Source organism: Cetorhinus maximus, chromosome 29 (assembly GCF_964194155.1).
Source record: "Cetorhinus maximus chromosome 29, sCetMax3.hap1.1, whole genome shotgun sequence".
NCBI classification, from domain to species: Eukaryota; Metazoa; Chordata; class Chondrichthyes; order Lamniformes; family Cetorhinidae; genus Cetorhinus; species Cetorhinus maximus.
The window spans coordinates 24118990-24138502 of NC_135907.1; the positions used below are offsets into that span (position 1 = coordinate 24118990).

At 47.9% G+C, this 19513-nt stretch overlaps 1 protein-coding gene across 1 annotated transcript; it reads left to right on the forward strand.

The window, feature by feature from the left end:
- The first annotated feature begins 255 nt into the window (after positions 1–255).
- LOC144669444 (endoplasmic reticulum resident protein 27-like) lies at positions 256–17347 on the forward strand. Its single transcript, XM_078531877.1, has 7 exons — positions 256–1165; positions 4244–4335; positions 6927–7064; positions 8441–8554; positions 9529–9654; positions 12421–12618; positions 17217–17347. The coding sequence occupies exons 1-7, from the start codon at positions 1012–1014 to the stop codon at positions 17256–17258; spliced, it is 864 nt and encodes a 287-aa protein (XP_078388003.1). The 5' UTR covers positions 256–1011; the 3' UTR covers positions 17259–17347.
- The last annotated feature ends 2166 nt before the right edge of the window (positions 17348–19513 follow it).

Below are 19513 nucleotides of genomic sequence, written 5' to 3' on the forward strand. Positions count from 1 at the left end.
CTTTCAAATAAGGATGCCCAGACCTTTGAGACTGTGCAGAGGAGATTTACTGCGTTCGTTCCAGAGGATGTGAGTCTTCAGCTAATGTGGAGAGACTGAAGCTGGGATTGTCTCCTTGGAGCGGAGAAGGAGATTTGATAGAGGTGTTCAACATCAGGAAGGTTAAAACATGATAGAGTAAATAAGGAGAAATTGTTTCCACTATCAGTAACCAGAGGGACACAGATTGAAGGTAATCAGCAAAAGCACCAGAGGCGACATTAAAAAGAAAAAAATACACAGTGAGTTATGGTGATCTGGAAGGCGCTGCCTGAAAGGGCGGTGGAAGCAGATTCAATAGGAACTTTCAAAAGGGAACGGGATTAATCTGTGAAATTTTACATTGTTGCGAGGGAAAAGAGCAGGGACGAGTCCGATAGCTCATTCAAAGATAAGGCACAGACACGATGGGCTGAACGGCCACCTTGTGTGCTGTAGGAGTCATGGTGTTCACTTTGAAATGAAGAATACACCAAAGAACGGTCCAGTGGTTAATGCAGCAACATTAAGGCTTTTCCCTGGAATGACATGGCTCAGTTCCCAGTTGGAACATTCACCTGTCCCCTCAAACCCAGCCACCAAGGGAGCTGCAATTTCTGTTTTTAATTCCAGTTTCCCATCACCCTGAGGCTTTTTTTCCCCCACTAAACTTTATGCTAGTTTTATACCACACCTTTTTTTAAAAAAACATCCGTGTCTATTCATGGGGCTTTATTTCGGTGAGAGTGGGAACGTTGTTACTAATGAGAGCCTCTGACTCCGGCCACGCAGCTGCATTTATTCCCACAAATAGTCCTGACCTCACCTAATGTGAGGCACCTGATGCTGCCAAGGCCAAGGGTTACTAACCTTTAATTTAAAGACGGGGAGGGGGTGGGGAGCGGGTAGTGTCACTGCCAGGTTCCTGCGCCACATGACGATTGCAGAGTTTGAGCAGTGGCCGTTGGCAGTGTGTGTATATTGATAGTCAGCATGATCGTTCCCACTCTGCTCCTCCTGACTCTATCCCTCTGCTCTGTCGGAGCGGACGATGAGACTGTGTTCGAGGATGAAGGGAAAGGACAGGAGGGGGAAGGAAAACTGAAGGAAGAGGAGAAACAATTTGAAAATCCCATCCCCCCAAAAGGTAGGAAAAACAGAAAGTTACAGCCCAAGAGGAGGCCATGCAGCCCATCGTGCTTGTGCTGGCTCTTTGAAAGTGCGATTGTGGTTTAGTCACACATTTCTGCTTTTTTCCAGAACCCTGTCAGTTCTTCATTGTCAAGTATCTGCCCAGATCCCTTTAAAAATTATTGATGGAATCAGCTTCCAGATGTGTTTCAGACAGAGAGTTCCAGATCATGGATTTCAGTCCCCGGGTGGAATGACTAAAAGCTGAGTGTGGGTCAGACAGGAAGAGGAGGGCTTCATGTTCAGGGACCGTTTAAACAACTTCTTTTTATAGTTAGACCTTCAGGTTTTGTTAAGCGGTGCTCAGAGTCCAGCTAAGCTGTTAGTTAACCATTTGCTGACCCATTCTCCAACTGATTAAATTCACATTTTTAAAGGTGTGGACTGTTCTAGTTTTCAGTGAATGCCTGGTCCTCTGATTCAGAGGGAATTGTGCCTCGGGAATCTGACCTTCACCTCTGCACTGAACCCAGGGTTTGCCATGTGGCACACTGCGATAGAGACTGGGCACCAGGAGCGGGCATCACCTAGTGAGTAACCTACCCAACTGACTGAGTCGGTGCTGAGAAGCCAGGAGACACAATCAGACAGTTCAGCACATGGCAGGGGAAAGAGGGGATGACATGGTCAACACCTGCAACTCGCAGCCTGGGAGACTGGTACTCACCATGGGATATATTCACTATGGGATATACTCACCATGGGATATACTCACTATGGGATATACTCATCATGGGATATACTCACCATGGGATATATTCACTATGGGATATACTCACCATGGGATATACTCACTATGGGATATACTCATCATGGGATATACTCACCATAGGATATACTCACTATGGGATATACTCACCATGGGGTATACTCACCATGGGGTATACTCACCATGAGATATTCTCACTATGGGATATACTCCCCATGGGATATATTCACCATGGGGTATACTCACCATGGGGTATACTCACCATGGGGTATACTCACCATGGGATATACTCACCATGAGATATTCTCACTATGGGATATACTCCCTATGGGATATACTCACCATGGGGTATACTCACTATGGGGTATACTCACCATGGGGTATACTCACCATTGGCAAAGAGATATATACAGGCTAAGTGTGTGGGTAACAAGGTGGCCGATGCAATATAACTGGAGAAGTGTGAGGTTATTCACTTTGGTTGTAAGGATAGAAAAGCAGAATATTTTTTTAAAAGCTTGAAACTTTTAAATGTCGATGTTCAGAGGGACTTGGGTGTACATGTGCAGGGAACACAGAGAGTTAGCAAGCAATTAGGAAGGCAAATGGCATGTTGGCCTTTACTGGGGGAATGGAGTATGAGAGTAAAGAAGTCTTGCTAGAGATGTACAGGACTTTGATGAGACCACACTTGGAGTACTTTGTGCAGTTCTGGTCTCCATATTTAAGAAAGGATATACCTGCATTGGGGGTGGTACAGCGAAGGTTCATTAGATTGGTCCCTGGGATGAGGGGGTTGCCCTATGATGACAGGCTGAGTAAATTGGGTTTATATTCTCTGGAGTTTAGAAGAATGAGAGAAAGTCTCACTGAAACCTACAATATTCTGAAGGGGTTTGATAGGGTGGATGCTGAGAGATTGTTTCCATTGGTCGGGGCATCTAAAACATGAGGACACCGTCTCAGGATAAGGAGTCGATTATTTCGGACTGAGATGAGAGGAAATTACTTCACTCAAAGGATTGTGAATCCTTGGAATTCTCTACCCCAGAAAATTGTGGCTGCCCCATCACTGAATACATTTAAGGCCGGGATAGACAGATTTTTGGTCTCTTGGGGAATTAAGGGATATGGGGAGTGGGTGGGAAAGTGACGTTGAGGCAGGAGATCAGCCATGATCGTACTGAATGACGGAGCAGGCTCGAGGGGCTGAATGGTCTCCTCCTACTCCTATGGCTTGTATTCTTTTACAATCATTCTTTCAACAATTATTTATGGCATAAACATTCAGTTGCCAAACATTTTACCCTGTGTGCAGCCTCCCAGAACAATCTAACACTCAATCTATACTCTATAACCGTGCCAGTATAGACATACCACCCATGAGAAAATTGCAAGAACCTCATAAGGTTTTGATTTCAAAGCAAATTATTAAACTCACTTTGGCTACACACAACCCACAGAGAAAGAAAAATAGCTGGGAGAGAGAGAGGGAGTGAACGTAGACAGAGAGGGAGAAAAGGGTAGAGAGAGAGAGACAGAGATAGAGAGAGAGAGAGAGAGGGAGAAAGGGGTAAAGAGAGAATCAGAGGGAGAGAGATTGTGAGAAAGAAGTAGAGAGAGAGGGGTAGAGAGAGAGGTAGAAAGAGAGACAGAGCGTGAGAAAGGGGTAGGAAGAGAGTGTAGAGACAGAGAGAGAGAAAGGAAAGGAGAGAGAGCCAGAGACAGAATCAGAGAGAGAGAGATTGTGATAGAGAGGGGGAGAGAGAGGAGAGAGACAGAGAGAGAGAAAGAGGGAGAGAGAGAGAGACAGAGGGAGAGAGAATAAGAGGTAGAAAGAAGACTTCAAACTAATTAAAATAAAAACAGAAAATGCTGGAAAACTCAGTAGGGAGACAGCATCTGTGGAGAGAGAAACAGAGTTAACATTTCGAGTCCGTCTGACTCTTCTTCAGAGCTAAAGAGAAGTAGAAAAGTGATGAAATTTATACTGTTTGGGGGGAGGGGTGGGACAGGTGGAGCTGGATAGAAGGTCAGTGATAGGTGGGGGCAAAGGAGAGATTGACGAAGATGTCAAACTAATTACTCCTATCCAAGCAGCTCAAATAAATCATCAAATTTGCAGAGCTTATCACATCAAACATATCACCTGTCGGCATTTATAACTAGTTACTGACTCAATCTATTAACCAGATCAGCACGGAACACACTCACACCTCAGGTAGAAGGTTCCGGGTTCGAGTTCCATTCCACAAACCTAAGTCCCAGGGTCAGTACTGAGCGATCTGTCTCTTTCAGAAGGGTCTTATTCTGAGTGTTTTACAGATACACCCAGAAGAGTTTGGATGCTGAACAATATCTCGAGTGTTGAAGCTTTCATCAGTGATGCTCCAGTTTCTGTTATTGGTTTTTTCAAGGTTGGTGATTCACTTCAGACATCATCGTTATCAATCCACGTTCTCACCAGCAGAACATGCACTCAGGTGCAGACATTGTCTTTATTTTATTTCCCACCTCAAGTCAGACAATCATCCACTCAAACCCCTCGGATATCTGAGAACTTCAACCTGGAAGTCAGTTTGGATACATTACCAAGGGAATATGGCACTGTTGGTGGGTCAGTACTGAGGGAGTGCTGCAGTGTCAGAGGGTCAGCAATGAAGGAGTGCTGCACTGTCGGAGGGTCAGTAATGAGGGATTGCTGCATTGTCGGAGAGTCAGTACTGAGGGAGTGCTGCAGTGTCGGAGGGTCAGCAATGAGGGAGTGCTGCACTGTCAGAGGGTCAGTATTGAGGGAGTGCTGCACTGTCAGAGGGTCAGTACTGAGGGAGTGCTGCAGTGTCGGAGGGTCAGTAATGAGGGATTGCTGCATTGTCGGAGGGTCAGTACTGAGGGAGTACAGCACTGTCGAAGGGTCAGTACTGAGGGAGAACTGCATTGTCAGAGGGTCAGTACTGAGGGAGTGCTGCAGTGTTGGAGGGTCAGCACTGAGGGAGTGCTGCACTGTCGGAGGGTCAGTACTGAGGGAGTGCTGCAATGTCGGAGGGTCAGTACTGAGGGAGTACTGCACTGTCGAAGGGTCAGTACTGAGGGAATGCTGCATTGTCAGAGGGTCAGTACTGAGGGAGTGCTGCACTGTTGGAGGGTCAGTAATGAGGGAGTGCTGCACTGTCGGAGGGTCAGTACTTAGGGAGTGCCGCACTGTCGGATGGTCAGTACTGAGGGAGTGCCGCACTGTCGTAGGGTCAGTACTGAGGGAGTGCTGCACTGTTGGAGGGTCAGTACTGAGGGAGTACTGCACTGTCGAAGGGTCAGTACTGAGGGAGTGCTGCACTGTCAGAGGGTCAGTACTGAGGGAGTGCTGCACTGTTGGAGGGTCAGTACTGAGGGAGTGCTGCACTGTTGGAGGTTCAGTACTGAGGGAATGCTGCATTGTCAGAGGGTCAGTACTGAGGGAGTGCCGCACTGTCGGAGGGTCAGTACTGAGGGAATGCTGCACTGTCGGAGGGTCAGTACTGAGGGAATGCTGCATTGTCAGAGGGTCAGTACTGAGGGAGTGCTGCACTGTTGGAGGGTCAGTACTGAGGGAATGCTGCATTGTCAGAGGGTCAGTACTGAGGGAGTGCTGCAATGTCAGAGGGTCAGTACTGAGGGAGTACTGCAGTGTCAGAGGGTCAGAACAGAGGGAGTGCTGCACTGTCGGAGGGCCAGTAATGAGGGAGTGCTGCACTGTCAGAGGGTCAGTACTGAGGGAGTGCTGCACTGTCGGAGGGCCAGTAATGAGGGAGTGCTGCACTGTTGGAGGGTCAGTACTGAGGGTGTGCTGCACTGTTGGAGGGTCACTACTGAGGGAGTGCAGCACGGTCAGAGGGTCAGTACTGAGGGAGTGCTGCACTGTTGGAGGGTCAGTACTGAGGGAATGCTGCACTGTCGGATGGTCAGTACTGAGGGAGTGCTGCACGGTCAGAGGGTCAGTACTGAGGGAGTGCTGCACTGTTGGAGGGTCAGTACTGAGGGAATGCTGCACTGTCGGAGGGTCAGTACTGAGGGAGTGCTGCACTGTCGGAGGGTCAGTACTGAGGGAGAGCTGCACTGTCCGAGGGTCAGTACTGAGGGAATGCTGCACTGTCAGAGGGTCAGTACTGAGGGAGAGCTGCACTGTCCGAGGGTCAGTACTGAGGGAGTGCTGCACTGTCAGTGGGTCAGTACGGAGGGAATGCTGCACTGTCAGTGGGTCAGTACTGAGGGAGTGCTGCACTGTCAGAGGGTCAGTACTGAGGGAGTGCTGCACTGTCAGTGGGTCAGTACTGAGGGAGTGCTGCACTGTCAGAGGGTCAGTACTGAGGGAGTGTTACACTGTCAGAGGTGCTGTCTTTCAGGTGGGGTAAAAGGCAGAATTTTTTACTCTCTCAGGTGAACGTAAAATGGCCAGTATTGGAAGAAAACAGGGCAATTTTCTGCAGCAATATTTACCCCTCAATGTACATCATTAGACCAGATGATCGGGTGATTATCACATTGCTGTTTGTGGGATTCTGCTGTGTGCAAATTGGCTTCCACATCCCCTACATTACACTGATTGCACAGTGACTTCAACTCAATGGTCTTCATTGGCTGTGGATTGGAGCGTGCTGGAATATTGAACACTATTATCTAATCAAGTCTTCCTATTTGTTGACTCTGGCATTCATTCCTCTTTCACCCTATTGAACAGGGAGGGGGAGCCTCTGCAGTCAATCGTCATCATCCAATCATCCCTGTGTCTTTGAGGGGCTTCGTATCAGCTCCTGTTACAGCCTCAATCTTGTTACATTAAATAGTAACAGCTGGTTCCAGCCGGTGCTCAGCCTCTCCAATTGGCCTCAGTGCCACATGAGGAGGGGTTTGCGGGAGTGGGTGTGATGGTGGCGGGTGGCGTAGTAGTGGAATCAGCCAGGATTGTTGCCCCTGATCTCCGAGCGTTCCGGGTTTGTTTCCGTCCTGAATTTTCCACACTGTTACTCCCCAGGATCTGGATTCTGAGGATGCCAATGTCTTCAATGAAGTGCTCCATGCAGTGAAGAATTTACCCTTCGCTGTCAGTTCTGATGTCGCTGTTTGGGAGAAATATAACATCACCAACAACACCATCAGTCTGTTCAAGAAGGTAAGAGCAAGACTGGGATTACACATGCAGGAGCCATTCTGCACAACAAGTCTATTCCCCACGTTAGTCCCCTCCCAGCCCTCATCATCTCACCTCATAAACTCCTCCTCCTATTCCTTTCTCCCTCATGTGTTTATCCAGCTACCCCTTAAATGTCTCTAAACTATTCACTTCAACCACGCCCCGCGACAGCGAGTTCAACATTTTCACCATTGTACGCCTAAAGAAGTTTCTCCTGAATTCCCGATTGGGTTTATTAGTGACTAACTTATATGTGTGGCCCGAGTTTTTGACTCTGCCACAAGTGAAAACATTTCCACATTTCAGTGTTGCTGAAAAAAGAGACATGTCAAAGCTTTTCACCTTGCACTCATCAGGACTCTTCACAAGAATACCAATGTAAGGGGAAAACAACAATTTATACTGCATGTGAAGAGAGTGCTGATTTCAATATTTTATTCCACAGTCAGGAATACCTCAGAAAGGGAAGTTATCTACAAATTAACTAATATTCTGTCTTAACGTAAAATATCTCAACCTCTGCTTTAAAATGGAATCTTGGTTACAAAGGGCTCAAAATGTCATTATTTGCTTCCAATTTGCGAGGAAATTTGGGCATTAGTGTTGGACTGCACCCCATGTGTATGTACCTCTGAAAAAACACTCCTCTCTGGACCCATTCTCCTGGGATGGCTGGTTTGTGCTGCAGAGAGATGCCAACAGCACGGGTTCAATTCCCATACCAGCTGAGGTCATCCATGACCTCATCCTTCTCAACCTCGCCCCCCGCCTGAGGTGTGGTGACCCTCAGGTTAAACTCACCACCAGTCGTCTCTCTCTAATGAGACAGAGCAGCCTATGGTCCTCTGGGTCCAAGGATCTCTCAGTTCAAATCGCAGTGGCTACATCAGGTGACAACCCTGTCGAACACACACTGCGCGCATATACCTACCATGTCCTCTCTCAGCTCTTCACCAAGCCTTGTAAACTGATCTGTCCTGAGTCAGTTGAGTCAATCAGAGTTATTAACTGGGACTACAGTTAACCTTCATATTCCTGGGATAGGGAGGGGTGGGGCGGTGCAAAGGTCAGCCAAGATTCCCCACTCCAGATATTGGATAATGAGCTTTGTTAAAAGTGCACTTGGATGGACTTCAGGTGATGGCCTACTTAGTCATAGCTGTGATGCCCTCCTTTGTCAAATAGCCTGCTGAGCGTCACTTGGTCCATAGATTAAGGATGGTCACTGGAGTGTGTCCAGTGTCCACAGAATTGGATCGCAGCTGAAGGGGAGGCAAAACTGGTGAAAACATGGCGATCTGAAAGTGGTCTAGATTGTAAAAGGAGATGAAACTGTCCATTTTGCTTTCTTTCAGTTTGACGAAGGACGCGCCGACTATGAACTGAAAGATAAGGAGATGGAGCCAAGTCAAGTCATTCAGTTCCTGAGACACAATGAAATGCACCTGGTGATCGAGTACAATCACATGGTAATCTCTGCTGAGGCTCAGGGACAATGCACTGCATCATATTCAATCCTTCAATTAAAACACGAGGAAACCTCTGGGCCTGGTCCTGGGCTGGAATGTGAAACTAGTTCAAGCCAATAAAAGAGCTCAATTTTAAACTGTAATGTGACGAGAACAAGGCAAAACCAGAAACTGATGAATTTAGAATTTGGGGATATCAGCAAATTCTTCAGGTAAAGATCGGACCCCAGGAGGTTCCCCAGGATTATGTAGGAAGGAGTTAGAGGCTGTGATTGGAGGGCAAGTATCTGTTGGTCATTCTTCATTCGATGGGTTCAAATGGGCCAATGACCTTCCTCGTTCATATCAATCTTATGAAGAGAAAACTATTTGATGTTACACTTGGACAAATGTCCGAACTAGATCTCCCTGGAGTTTCTCAGGGAATTTAAAGATTAATTTCCTGTCAGCAACCCCTGGGGAGAATTATCAAAGCAGATTAACAAAAGCTCTGTATTTTTTTTATTTTCTTTGAGCCCTTTTGGTTCTTTAGTTTTAAAACAGTCGAAGATGAGAAAGTCAAAACTCATCCAATCAGGTAATGATGAGACTGTTTGTTTTCTGATTGGTCCATGTGAAGTTGGGGGCTCCGTGACAATGGACATTTTAAGTGACCAATCCAGAGTTGGGAACCCTGTAGCCAACAGCGATGCAGCATGGAGCAGGAGCCTCAGTCCCCTCCGACCCAGACTAGACCAACCCAGTCCTGCCCAGCTTAGCACGACCCAACCCAACTCACCCCAATCCAACCAAACCCAACCCAGTCACTACCTGCAGCTGCTGAACATTCACGGCCCTCGAAACATGGACAGGGAACCAATGTACAATTGCCCTCCACAAGCATCAGGTCCTCTCAATGTTTCCGATGGCTGTGGGAAAAATACTGTCTTTGAAAGCCAGCTCAAAATGCAACTGACTTTGTCTCTTTCCTCCAGGATGCAAGTCAGATTTTTGGCTCCGGTATTCTCATTCATCTCCTGCTCCTGGTGAGCAAGAAATCATCAGGATATGAACCACTCCTCAAGCAGTTTCGAACTGTTGCTCCTGAGTTTCGGGGGGAGGTGAGTTATAAGATTCATGGACAGACAATTTGCAAAGGGCTGTGTGCATCACTTCAACAATTTATACCCCAGTTATGTTTGACACTTAATTCCCATTATAAGCATATTGTTCTTCAGAGACTGATGCAGACAGTGAGATGGATTCCACCCTATCTCGGTGCAGCTGGTATGAACCATAGTGTTAAAGTAAAAAGCTGTAACTCACAGGGTAAAGCCACCTGAACAGTTACATTCTTGAGGGTATCTCTGTCCCAGGTTATGATGGGATGAGGTGCCTGGTTTAAATCCAGCTGGAACCAGTAGAAGGCGGCAAGTCTCAAGCTTCTTTCTGCTGCCAGTCTGGCTCTCCCACTCCTGGTTCAGAAGGGAGTGTGTTCAAATCCCACTCCAGAGACTTGAATGCAAAATCCAGGCAAAACTCCCAGTGCAGCCTTATCTGAGGGTCAGTACTGAGGGAGTGCTACACTGTCAGAGGGTCAGTACTGAGGGAGCGCTGCACCGTCGGAGGGTCAGTACTGAGGGAGTGCTGCACTGTCAAAGGGTCAGTACTGAGGGAGTGCTGCACTGTCAGAGGGTCAGTACTGAGGGAGTGCTGCACTGTCAGAGGGTCAGTACTAAAGGAGTGCTGCACTGTCAGAGGGTCAGTACTAAGGGAGTGCTGCACTGTCGGGGGATCAGTACCGAGGGAATGCTGCACTGTCGGAGGGTCAGCATTGAGGGAGTGCTGCACTGTCAGGGGGTCAGTACTAAAGGAGCGCTGCACTGTCAGAGGATCAGTACTGAGGGAGTGCTGCACTGTCAGAGGGTCAGTACTGAGGGAGTGCTGCACTGTCAGAGGGTCAGTACTGAGGGAGTGCTGCACTGTCAGAGGGTCAGTACTAAGGGAGTGCTGCACTGTCAGGGGATCAGTACTGAGGGAATGCTGCACTGTCGGAGGGTCAGCATTGAGGGAGTGCTGCACTGTCAGAGGGTCAGTACTAAAGGAGCGCTGCACTGTCAGAGGATCAGTACTGAGGGAGTGCTGCACTGTCAGAGGGTCAGTACTGAGGGAGTGCTGCACTGTCAGAGAGTCAGTACTAAGGGAGTGCTGCACTGTCAGAGGGTCAGTACTGAGGGAGTGCTGCACTGTCAGAGGATCAGTACTGAGGGAGGGCTGCACTGTCAGAGAGTCAGTACTAAGGGAGTGCTGCACTGTCAGAGGGTCAGTACTGAGGGAGTGCTGCACTGTCAGAGGGTCAGTACTAAAGGAGTGCTGCACTGTCAGAGTGTCAGTACTGAGGGAGTGCTGCACTGTTGGGGGATCAGTACTGAGGGAGTGCTGCACTGTCAGAGGGTCAGTACTGAGGGAGTGCTGCACTGTCAGAGGGTCAGTACTGAGGGAGTGCTGCACTGTCGGGGGATCAGTACTGAGGGAGTGCTGCACTGCTGGAGGTGCTGTTTTCTGATGAAACGTTAAATTGAGGCCCTGCCTGCCCTTCCATGTGGAAGTAAAAGATCCCACAGCTGTTATTTTGGAGAACAGCAGGTGACCTGGAGCCAATATTTATCCCTCAACCAACATCACAAAAACAGATTCTGTGTTACATTATTTACTGTGTGTAAATTGGCTGTTGCATTTCCTACATTACAACAGTGACTTGAAAAGTACTTAACTGGCGATAAAGTGCTTATAAATGCACATTCTTCCTTTTGACAAGACAACAGACCCCAGCAAAAAAAGACACAGCTTCTCATCCAGGAGTAAGTTGAGATTCCCACTCTGGGAATATGAGCAGGATGTGAGAGGGAAGTCAGTAAAGTGAGAGAGTTTAGAAACAGAAACATGTTTTGTACAGTTAGAGAGAGCTCTACACTTAATCCCTCCACACTGACTGGCAGGTTCTTGATTCTGACAGCAGGAGGGATCATTTAAATCTAATCCATGTGGGAATCACCTGAACGGATTCAATTAGGAACCTGGTCCAATTTGTCCTGCTTTGTCCAATTTAACTGTCCAGTGAGCTCCTTAGGCCCTCCTTCAGTTAATGTTGCTCAGGTTTCTGAAATTCCGAGTGTCCGATTCAGTTCTGAAATTCCTCACCCTGAGCATCCAGGAAAAGTCTCTCAAACACTCTCTTGTTATGCCAATGCTTTATAATCCTTCAGAGAGAGGGTTGGGGGGTGGAGGGGGTGAGGCTGGGGGATAGGTGGGGGGGGGGAAGGGGTTGGGTGGGGGGTAGGTGGTGGAAGGAGTGGAGCTGGGCGGGGAGGGGGTGGGGCTGGGGGTAGGGGTGGGCAGGGGGAGGGGGTGGGGTTGGGGGTAGGTGGTGGAGGGGGTGGGGCTGTGGTTAGGGGTGGGTGGGTGGGGGGAGGGGGTGGGGGAGGGGGTGGGGGTGGGCGGGAGGGGGGTGGGTGGGGGGTAGGTGGTGTGGGGGAGGGGGTGGGACTGGGGGGTAGGGGTGGGGGGTGGAGGGAGTGGGGTGGGGGTAGGTGGTGGAGGGGTGGCGGGAGTGGGGCTGGGTGGTAGGGGTGGGTGGGGGGAGGGGGTGGGGATGGGTGGGGGGAGGGGGTGGGGATGGGTGGGGGGAGGGGGTGAGGATGGGTGGGGGGAGGGGTTGGGGCTGGGGGACAGTTGAAGCTCAGTATAATTTGGACTTCTGCCAGTTACAGGAATTAGGACAAGTGTTGGGTTCCCATTGGAAAGTTCATTCGATCACTGATATCACTTTGTCATTCCTACACACACCTGGTGGGAACTTTACTGACTCCTCTCCTCTCCTCTTGCAGGTGATTTTTATTCTGATTGACACAGATGTTAAAGAAAATAGTCGTGTGAGTTCATATTTCAATGTAAAGGAAGCTGAGCTCCCTGTAGTCTGTCTCTATCATGTTGGGACTGAGGCAGTGGCTGTGATGAAGGCCAGTGACATCAGCACTGACTCCTTACGGCATTTCTGTATCAACTTCATAGAAGGAGAAGAGAAGGTGAGTGGCAGTAATATTCAGTTCAACACTGCGGCATCCGGACATAGTGTTGGATTTCCTCTAGTCTGAGACTCTCTCAGCTGTCCACTAACTCGAGCCTCTTGCACATCCCAATTTTAACCGCTCCGCCATTGGTGATTGTGCCTTCAGCTGCTTGGGCCCTGTGCTCTGGATTTCCCTTCCTAAAACACTCCACCTTTCTCTATTCTCTTAAGATTCTCCTTGAAACCTGTCTCTTTGACTAAGCTTTGGTCATCTGCCCAAATAAATTCCATGTGGCTCGGTGTTGAGTTTTGTTTGATTTACTTTAGTGTGAGAGGTTCTGCTACAGTATTCTAAACAATAACTTGTACTTAATGTATTTAAAATTATGCGAAAGGCATAGATGAATGCAAGTTGTTGTTAGGATAGTGTGTGTGTGCCCCCGAGAGGGACGATTCCATGTGCAGCCTGAGCTGCAGATTTGCCTGAGGCCAGCAGAGGGCGGTCACATGAAGCCAGGTCACAAAGTGAAGAGAATTCACTCAGCAGGAGCGGACGGGGAGAGATCCGACCACTTCACACACACTCCAGCAAACTCAGCAGCTGCCTCTTGGCAACAAGACAAACTTTCCTGCTCATTAAACTGAAGGCAAGGAAAATTTTCCACTGTTTGCAACATCATCAAAAGTACCCAGGACAGGTACAGCACGGGGTTAGATACAGAGTAAAGCTCCACATACACTGTCCCCTTCAAACACTCCCAGGGCAAGTACAGCACGGGGTTAGATACAGAGTAAAGCTCCCTCTACACTGTCTCCAACAAACACTCCCAGGACAGGTACAGCACGGGGTTAGATACAGAGTAAAGCTCCCTCTACACTCTCCCCATCAAACACTCCCAGGACAGGTACAGCACGGGGTTAGATACAGAGTAAAGCTCCCTCTACACTGTCCCCATCAAACACTCCCAGGACAGGTACAGCACGGGGTTAGATACAGAGTAAAGCCCCCTCTACACTGTCCCCATCAAACACTCCCAGGACAGGTACAGCACGGGGTTAGATACAGAGTAAAGCTCCCTCTACACTGTTCCCATCAAACACTCGCAGGACAGGTACAGCACGGGGTTAGATACAGAGTAAAGCTCCCTCTACACTGTCCCCATCAAACACTCCCAGGACAGGTACAGCACGGGGTTAGATACAGAGTAAAGCTCCCTCTACACTGTCCCCATCAAACACTCCCAGGACAGGTATAGCACGGGGTTAGATACAGAGTAAAGCTCCCTCTACACTCTCCCCATCAAACACTCCCAGGACAGGTACAGCATGGGGTTAGATACAGAGTAAAGCTCCCTCTACACTGTCCCCATCAAACACTCCCAGGATAGGTATAGCACGGGGTTAGATACAGAGTAAAGCTCCCTCTACACTGTCCCCATCAGACTCTCCCAGGACAGGTACAGCACGGGGTTAGATACAGAGTAAAGCTCCCTCTACACTGTCCCCATCAGACTCTCCCAGGATAGGTACAGCACGGGGTTAGGTACCTATTTCATTTCCAGCACTAACCAGCTCAAACTCTGAACGAGATTGTGAGTTGTGCCCAATTCAGGTCAGTTTAGTGCTGTTTATTTGGCAATGGTCTATACTAGGCTGAGAGTTGCCCAGCCCATTGCACTCACTCACACAGCCACAGATGCACGTCCCAGTGAGAAAAGTCCATTTTACAAAGCTCACTCTCACAGAGTTTCCTCAAGCTGAGGGCTGACCTGACCTCAAATCCACTAGTCTCTATGACCCTTTGATGGAACGTGTGGATGTGCCGGGATTGTTGACATGGATCTGGATAATGCTATCAGTTCAATTTAAAACCTCTTTGCATAGAATTTAGGACGTTTAAGTGCTAGTTAACTGAAGCACTAAGTTTTAAATTAGTTCGGAAAGGCATCATTTTGAGAACTAATTCACTGACCCTGTGAGGATTGTGGTTCCCGGCTGAAAGGATTCCCTGTCCTGCTGGGCAGAGGGGACCCTGCGATGAACTGCGACTAGAAAATAGAGGGTTAAAAGTACTCTCAGTTGTTCTCTCCAATGACCTGACGATAAATGGACCCACACACCTTGGGTCCTGAGTACTAGTCTGAGTCAGTCCAGCCATGGGTGCAGCAGCATCGCCCCCAGTCTCTGTATCTGGTGAAAAGCCAGATACCAAAATCCGGTCAAACCGGGTGGAGGGTCAGTCATAATGTGGATTAGTTTCACAGATGAAGAATGGATTCTGGAGTGAATGGGGCGGGACCCCTGACTGGTGAATGTTAAACCAAGGGACACATAACCTCAGGATAAGGGGCAGGCCATTTAAGACTGAGAGGAGGATGGATTCCTTCACACACAGGATGGTGAATCTTTGGAACTCTCTACCCCAGAGGGCTGTGGAAGCTCAATCATTGAGTACATTCAAGACAGAAATTGATAGATTTCTGGATACTAATGACATCAAGGTATCTGGGGATAGTGGGGAAAATGGAGCAGAGGCAGATGATCAAGGATTATCTGTTTGAATGGCGGAGCAGGCTCGATGGGCTGAATGGCCTACTCCTGTTCCTTTGTTCCTAACATGCTGTAGCCCAGAGGGAGTCAGCACTTTCAGGACGGGAGGAAATTTGAGGATTTAAAACAGAAAATCGTGCTTGATGCATCAGTAAAATGTTATATTTACACTCGCACATCCTGTCCAACTTTCAGTTGCAACGTTTGCCTTTAAACCAACATTGAAACTGCTTTTGTGAGCATTTTAAATGGAAATCTGGTATGTAAACACTTGCCTGTAACGATGTAGTAACAGAATTTAGCCAACGGGCAGCGCTATGAGAGTTCTTGAAGTATCTCTTTTAATCCATAGTCAAGCTGTGTGTAAAAATAACTTATATTCATTAACTTTCTGTGGGTAATTCACTGGTGTGTCAAATGACAATCCTTCAGGGAAAGGTGGGTGAAAGAGTTAATCTCACCTGGATAAACCCATTGAGCTGCCTGTGTTTCCTTGTAGCTCCCTGGCATCGGCTGCTGCCAGTCTCAGTCCCTCCATTATAGAACAGTCTATGAAGATTAAAAAAAAATCAGACTTTCCACGAAATTGTGGAAAACAATTTCTCTTCTCCTTCCAATCTAAACTGGTGCAGTGATTCACATTGTTTTCCAATTCTAATTTTATTGAATCAGATCACAGAACATTGTGTTTAATAAAGAACAGAGTCCACGCTCCTAACCACATCCACACAGCACAGGATAGGAGGAACCCAGGACATCAGCACACGCTCCAGAATCTCATTCCCATTCCCATGTGTTCAGTTCATCAGTGATAATAACATTTCCATTAGTCGGAACAGGGGAAGCAGCTTTCCTAAGCTCCTAAGAATGTAAACTTTCACTCAGTCGTCTGTTAAAGCTCTCTCCTCAACCCGCCCGTCTAATCTGGGAATTTCTAATAATAGAGGAGTTCAACAGGGTAGAGAGAGAGAAAACATTCCCTTTGCTGGGGGGGGGAGCCCAGAACATGGGGGCATAATCTGAGGATGAGAGAGCCAGGCCGTTCAGGGATGTCGTCAGGAAGCACTTCCTCACGCAAAGGGGTAATGGAAATCTGGAACTCTCTCCCCAGAAAACTGGGGTACTGGGGGTCAGTTAAAGCTTTGAAAACTGAGGTCGCTAGGTTTTTAAGGGTATCAAGGGATTTGGCGCAAAGCTGAGTAATGGTCGTTTGGTAGTAAAGAATTTGAGTTTTGCAGAAAAAAGACATTTTGTTGAAGCTTTTTGTCTTGCACTCATCAGGACAATTGCAAGAATACCAATTTCAGGGGAAGCAATAGCTTTATACTGTACGAGAAGAGGGTGCTGATTGGTTGGCAATTGGAGACTGGTTGGTAGAGTTGTTGCCATGGAGAATGCACCAGTTAATGATGACTGACAGTTAACTGCCAAGCATTGTTTGAAATTTTAAACCAGGCAGCTTGACTCTGGTCAAGGCATTGCCCTGAGGAATGAACCAGTGAATGGCTGTCACTTATTTTGTTGAACTGAAACAGTTGCAATATGTGTACATGTTCTTTCTGTCTGCAAAGAACAGGGCCCCGTGTGTTCATATAAATAGTAAATAGTAAATAGAGTTGAGGTTCAGGTCAGCCATGATCAAAAAGGTAAAGAGAGGGAGGGAGAGAGAGAGATGGAGAGTGAAAGAGAAAGAGAGACAGACAGAGATAGAAAGGAGTCTGAGAGAGAAGAGGAAACAGCGAGGATTGAGACACAGAAAGAAAGAGAAAGCGAGAGAGAGGAGACTGACTGAGACAGAGACAGAGAGAGAGAGAGAGAAGAGAGAAAATAGAGAGAGAGAGAGATGAGAATGGAAGAGAGAGTGGAGAGAGAAAGCCAGAGAGGAGATTGAGAGGGAAAGGCGAATGAGATAGAAGAGGAGAGAGAAGGAGAGAAAGAAAAAGAGAGAGGAGACTGAGGGAGGGAGGAGGGAGAGATGGAGAAAGCCGGAGAGGAGACCGAGAGGGAGAGAGGTGACAGGATTAAACATTGGCAGCAGCTGAAAGTTCTCTTTCTCTTTTTCAGAGCACTGTGAAACCTCCAAGACCTCCATCTGAAGAATTGTAAATCATCAGGAATGGATATTTTCTTCACTTGTTTGCATTTTCTTACATTACACTCACAGCAATCTTCACAAATAAAGCTACAAGATTCACTGTGAAAGGATTGGTTAATGATTCCATACAGACCGCAGGCTCAAAACCCAAATATTAACCCAGTCAATGCAATTACAGGTACTCACTGCCCTGTGTAATTCAAACAATCTCAATCTTTATTCTGTGCTGTACCTGTCCTGGGAGTGTTTGATGGAGACAGTGTAGAGGGAGCTTTACTCTGTATCTAACCCCGTGCTGTACCTGTCCTGGGAATGTTTGATGGGGACAGTGTAGAGGGAGCTTTACTCTGTATCTAAACCCGTGCTGTACCTGTCCTGGGAGTGTTTGATGGGGACAGTGTAGAGGGAGCTTTACTCTGTATCTAACCCCGTGCTGTAGCTGTCCTGGGAGTGTTTGATGGGGACAGTGTAGAGGGAGCTTTACTCTGTATCTAACCCCGTGCCGTACCTGTCCTGGGAGTGTTTGATGGGGACGGTGTAGAGGGAGCTTTACTCTGTATCTAACCCCGTGCTGTACCTGTCCTGGGAGTGTTTGATGGGGACAGTGTAGAGGGAGCTTTACTCTGTATCTAACCCCGTGCTGTACCTGTCCTGGGAGTGTTTGATGGGGACAGTGTAGAGGGAGCTTTACCCTGTATCTAACCCCGTGCTGTACCTGTCCTGGGAGTGTTTGATGGGGACAGTGTAGAGGGAGCTTTACTCTGTATCTAACCCCGTGCTGTACCTGTCCTGGGAGTGTTTGATGGGGACAGTGTAGAGGGAGCTTTACTCTGTATCTAACCCCGTGCTGTACCTGTCCTGGGAGTGTTTGATGGGGACGGTGTAGAGGGAGCTTTACTCTGTATCTAACCTCGTGCTGTACCTGTCCTGGGAGTGTTTGATGGGGACGGTGTGGAGGGAGCTTTACTCTGTATCTAACCTCGTGCTGTACCTGTCCTGGGAGTGTTTGATGGGGACAGTTTAGAGGGAGCTTTACTCTGTATCTAACCCTGTGCTGTACCTGTCCTGGGAGTGTTTGATGAGGACAGTGTAGAGGGAGCTTTACTCTGTATCTAACCTCGTGCTGTACCTGTCCTGGGAGTATTTGATGGGGACAGTATAGAGGGAGCTTTACTCTGTATCTCACCCCGTGCTGTACCTGTCCTGGGAGTGTTTGATGAGGACGGTGTAGAGGGAGCTTTACTCTGTATCTAACCTCGTGCTGTACCTGTCCTGGGAGTGTTTGTTGGGGACAGTGTAGAGGGAGCTTTACTCTGTATCTAACCCCGTGCTGTACCTGCCCTGGTTGTGTTTGATGGGGACAGTGTAGATGCAAAGAGTCATAGAGTTTTACAGCATGGAATGAGGCCCTTCGGCCCATCATGTTCACACCGGTAACCAAGCCCCTATCTATTCTAATCCCATTTTCCTGCACTTGGCCCATAGCCCTGTGTGCTATGGCGTTTCAAGTGTCATCTAAATAATTCTTAAATGTTGTGAGGGTTCCTGCCTCTACCACCCCCTCAGGCAGTATGTTCCAGATTCCAACCACCCTTTGGGTGTAAAAGTGTTTCCTCAAGTCCTCTCTAAACCTTCTGCCTCTTACCTTAAATCTAGGCTCCCTGGTTATTAACCCCTCCACTAAGGGGATCAGTTTCTCCCTATCTCCCCTATCTATGCCCCTCATAATTTTGTATACCTCTATCAGGTCCCCCCCTCAGCCTTCTCTGCTCCCAGGAAAACAACCCCAGCCTATCCAGTCTCTCTTCATAACTGAAACGTTCCAGCCCAGGTAACATACTGGTAAATCTCCTCTGCACCCTCTCCAGTTCAATCACATCCTTCATATAGTGTGGCAAACAGAACTGCACACAGCACTCCAACTGTGGTCTAACTAGCATTTTACACAGTTCCAACATAACCTCCCTGCTCTTATATTCTATGCCTCAGCTAATAAGTGCAAGTATACCATATGCCATCTTAACCACCTTATCTACCTGTGCTGCTGCCTTCAGGGATCTGTGGACATGTACACCAAGGTCCCTCTGATCCTCTGTATTTCCAAGGGTCCTACCATTCATTGTGTATTCCCTTGCTGTGTTAGTCCACCCAAAATACATCACCTCACACTTCTCAGGATTAAATTCCATTTGCCACTGTTCTGCCCATCTAACCAGTCCATCTATATCGTCCTGTAGTCTAAGGCTTTCCTCCTCACTATTTACAA